At 34.2% G+C, this 3,912-nt stretch overlaps 1 protein-coding gene across 1 annotated transcript; it reads right to left on the bottom strand.

The window, feature by feature from the left end:
* Positions 1 to 1,472: 1,472 nt before the first annotated feature.
* Positions 1,473 to 3,912, bottom strand: LOC146954633 (uncharacterized). Its single transcript, XM_085717387.1, has 2 exons — positions 3,737 to 3,912; positions 1,473 to 1,924 (listed from the first exon to the last, which is right to left on the bottom strand). The coding sequence occupies exons 1-2, from the start codon at positions 3,807 to 3,809 to the stop codon at positions 1,707 to 1,709; spliced, it is 291 nt and encodes a 96-aa protein (XP_085573513.1). The 5' UTR covers positions 3,810 to 3,912; the 3' UTR covers positions 1,473 to 1,706.

Raw genomic sequence — 3,912 nt, forward strand, 5'->3', positions numbered from 1 at the left:
CCCTTCCCCCTTTTTCTACCTTGGATTCGGGTAAAGTATCTTGTTGTCAGTTTCCCCATGTCATCATTTGTGTGTGTAAATTTATGGCTAGGGCAGAGACGCAGAGGTAGGGGAATACCGAAAAAATGGAAAAAGCATAGCAGTAGCAGAAAATGAGTCAGGGAGAGGATGTAAATCATGAACCTGAAAATGGAAGTTGAGAGCTGCCTCTTAACTAGAGCTTTGCTGAAATTACGATTTATAGAAAAATTCATCATTAATGCCTAGTTTAATCAGAAAATTTCAATTTCATCAATATTTAAATTAAGAGGAGTGTTATTTGAACAACCTTTAATTGACAACTTATGGGGAGTGGGGACAACCATAATTTGTAAAGAAAGAATAGGTATTTGCACGAAAATCAAAGCAATAGAGAGATAAAGTAAAAAATAATATGATGAGAGAAAGTTGTAGCAAAAGTTGTCGCAAAATGGACGTTCAAATATCATTTCTCTAAAAAAATAACTTGGCTTATCCATTTTAGTTCATCCCATTAAATATGCTCTTAGGCATTCTAGAATCATTCATCAGATCGCACCGTATAGCATTACCATTGAAAGACTGATGCAGTACCATTGATACACTGATCCATCCCATCCCTTGTATTCAATTATCACAAATTACCCTTGCATTCAATTATTGTATATAATCATCCAATTATCGCAAATTACCCCTGTAAACTCAATTATCACAAAAATTAGAGATAAGAGATTGGAGGGAGAAGGTGAAGAGAGAGTACAAAGGCAAGGATAATATGATTAAAGTATCATGTCTAATTGGTACATCAAACAAGAGATATGAATATGATAAATTTATAATTTATTATACCCTGTCTAATTCTATCAAACTGTTCCTTAAGTTCTCATGTTTTGGGTTAAAGCATATGATTTGTCATTCGTTTTTATTTAACTTTGCTTATCCAAAAAAAGACCCATTAAAAAAAAAATTAAATAAATAAACTTGCTCCTCCCATTAAATCAAATCACCAGTAATATATCAACGTGTTGCTTCTTGTATTAATGTGTGGTGTTAGAACGAGCTATTTCCTTATATCTCTAAAAGTTGTGAGCTCATAGTTAATTCAGTTAATTAAATCACATAGTTGAGCTCATTTGTTTTAAAAACACTTTATTTTGGTTGTTAAATTTACTACATTCAAAACTTTTTTAATCTTCATTTTCATGTATTATTTGACATAAAATACACTACGTAAAATAAAATATGTTTTCCCTCGACTAGTATTTATATTTTATCCTAAACAATGAACACAACCTAACACAGTGACAAACCAGTAAGAACTGAGAACTGATTAGTCTGTAAGTTTTGGTACTCTTTGGAATCATATTGCATTAATATGGAAAGAAACAAATCAGAGGGGTTGATTGCAAACCTGCAATAACCAACTTGATCAAAACTACTGAAGAACCACCACCTGAAAACAGGACATTCCAAGTCTATATTTCCTTTCAAGACATAAAAATGTCCAAGCACAGATATTTGACATTACAGAGAAAATGATTATTACAAGAGATATATGGAAAATCCATATGAAAATTAAACATGAACAAAGTTCAAAGTAATACGACACAATAATCACCAAAACCAATATGCTAGTCTAGGATCCCCAAATCCATCTGATTATTGTTACAAATGGAGTTTAAGATGAATCAGCCAGATGCTGTCTTCTTTTGCTGGAAAATGACTGCATACACAGGAACTGCAACACCAATGCTGAAAGCTGTGAACACAGCAAGAGACATTTTCAAACCCTGATACTTCATCTTGTCCAAGTTGTACATGTGATATGCATGCATATACTCTGGTTCGCTATGGCCATGTCCACCTCCCATCCTCTTCACGCCAGTTGAATGAAAACCTCTACTCACTGTCACAACATAACAATGTCTTCTTGTTAGAAAGTAGAAAACTACACAATGATTTTCCTAATCATCTTAAAACAAGAGACATCTATTGAGAATGACTTTTTTTACGTGGAAATGAAAGAGGTTCTAGTTAGCCATTGGATTAAAATAGATGGCTTAGATTAATGCGTAATTTTCATAACCTCACGCGCCAATATTTTGTATGCCCAATCAAGGACTGTGTTAACATTTACCCCTGAAACTGATTCATCCCCTCCCATGGGCCACACCTACCACCAATGGCGATATTGTTAGCTTTCGCACCCACAACCAGCATAGAATGTTTTCCAGCCGATGCCACACCATTGAAATGGGGATGCTGGTTTTGGAGCCTCAACAGTAGTTGGAGAGGAACCCTGTTGCTCGCTTGATGGGGATTTCACCACCACAACCAACTATGCCACTAACGAAGATGCCAAGCATACAACTCTCTCACGCACATTCACATCTTGGTTTAGTTTATTTGAAAGAAAAAAAAATCATGGAGTTTAAGCTTTATATAAGCCCCCACCATTGATGCATTTTTTCTCACTCTCTAACTTCTACCCTTCCAAGAGTTTAATTCTGAACCCATTGAATAGTTGTTCTTATGTTTTTTGTTTAAAAAATGAAATACAATAATTATTATATATAAATACTTGAAAATGAAGATTGATTCATGCGAAACATCCAAGGAATGTCTGTGAGATTGCGTGAGGATGGTATTTTGTACATTTTGATCCAAGATGGCAATGGCAACAGGAGGAAAAGAAAAAATTGTGAAGATAAGTGTCATGTGAGGTTAATAAAATGACCATTTAATCTAAGCCGTTAATTGTTAATCCAATGGCTACCAGGAATCCTCTAACTCTCACATAAAAAGGTCATTCTAACAAGATATGTCCCATGTAATTCATAAATAAAACTAGAGTTCAGTGAATGTTATCAATGATACTATGGTAAAATACCAGATAATGACCTAATTAAACCCAAATTCCTACCTTAATTTATTTATGTCCATAATAACAACAATGAAGCCTCAACTAAATGAAACTCAATCACAGGAATGACACATCCATATGTTCAATTGTCAAATAACGAAAGCAAAAATGAAACTCAAATTGCAACATTTAAATCCAGCGAAAACATGGACAGCAATAAGGAGAAGATGAAAGATTATTCCAAAGCTATTCACTTATGCATTTGAATGTTTCAATCCCCTCAATAACTTGAGGATATGAATCATCTTAACAATTCCTAACAGAATGAAACAAAGCTATATTAATGTCACATTTTTTTGTCTTCTTTTCCCCTTCATATTCGTCCGACTCCTTCACTTCCACACCGATTTCAAAACAAAAGCCCTCTAAGGTTGGTGTTATTAGGAATCAAAACTACAGCAAATCAACAAGAACCAAACTCAAACACTTCTCATCCATTTAGATAAAAAAAACCTAACAGTCACTAGAATAGTCTACTAACAAAGATTCGAGGAAACATCCTTCAACAACATCGTTATGCAATTACACTCACGACGGAGCCAAATAACACATTTATCAACAATTGTTCATAATAATTTCATTCAATAACCACAATATAAACAAAACCACAACCTAATCGCAATTTAAAACATCAGATTTAACTCTAACCCTCCATTTATTAATAAATCAAATCTCTTTCAACATTTCCCCCAAATAAAAACCCTAATATAACCGAAATTGAAAGTAAAAACAAATCAGAAATTCTTCCTCAAAAGTAATCGGATTGAACATGAAAGAAAAGGTGAGGGATTTGACCTGATTTGGAGATGGAGGATTCAGAAGAAGCAATTAGCTTCGCTGCAGATCTGAGACCGTTGTTCAATGCCATCGTTATCGCAAATTCGATTCGATTCTGTCGCCTTCGAAAGAAATTTGTGTTTCTCTTCTCAAACAACCCTAGTTTCGCCAAGCTTAACAAAATGTTTCCGAAT

This window comes from Medicago sativa, chromosome 1, assembly GCF_051527215.1.
Source record: "Medicago sativa cultivar Bolivia chromosome 1, Bolivia_mono, whole genome shotgun sequence".
Taxonomy (NCBI): domain Eukaryota; kingdom Viridiplantae; phylum Streptophyta; class Magnoliopsida; order Fabales; family Fabaceae; genus Medicago; species Medicago sativa.

Bases quoted from the DNA above. Each gene is read 5' to 3' on its own strand.
- LOC146954633 (XM_085717387.1), bottom strand. From the start codon at position 3,809: ATGGCATTGAACAACGGTCTCAGATCTGCAGCGAAGCTAATTGCTTCT. The intron at 1,925-3,736 runs GTCAAATCCCTC...ATGTTGTGACAG, and splicing joins ATCCTCCATCTCCAAATCAG to TGAGTAGAGGTTTTCATTCA.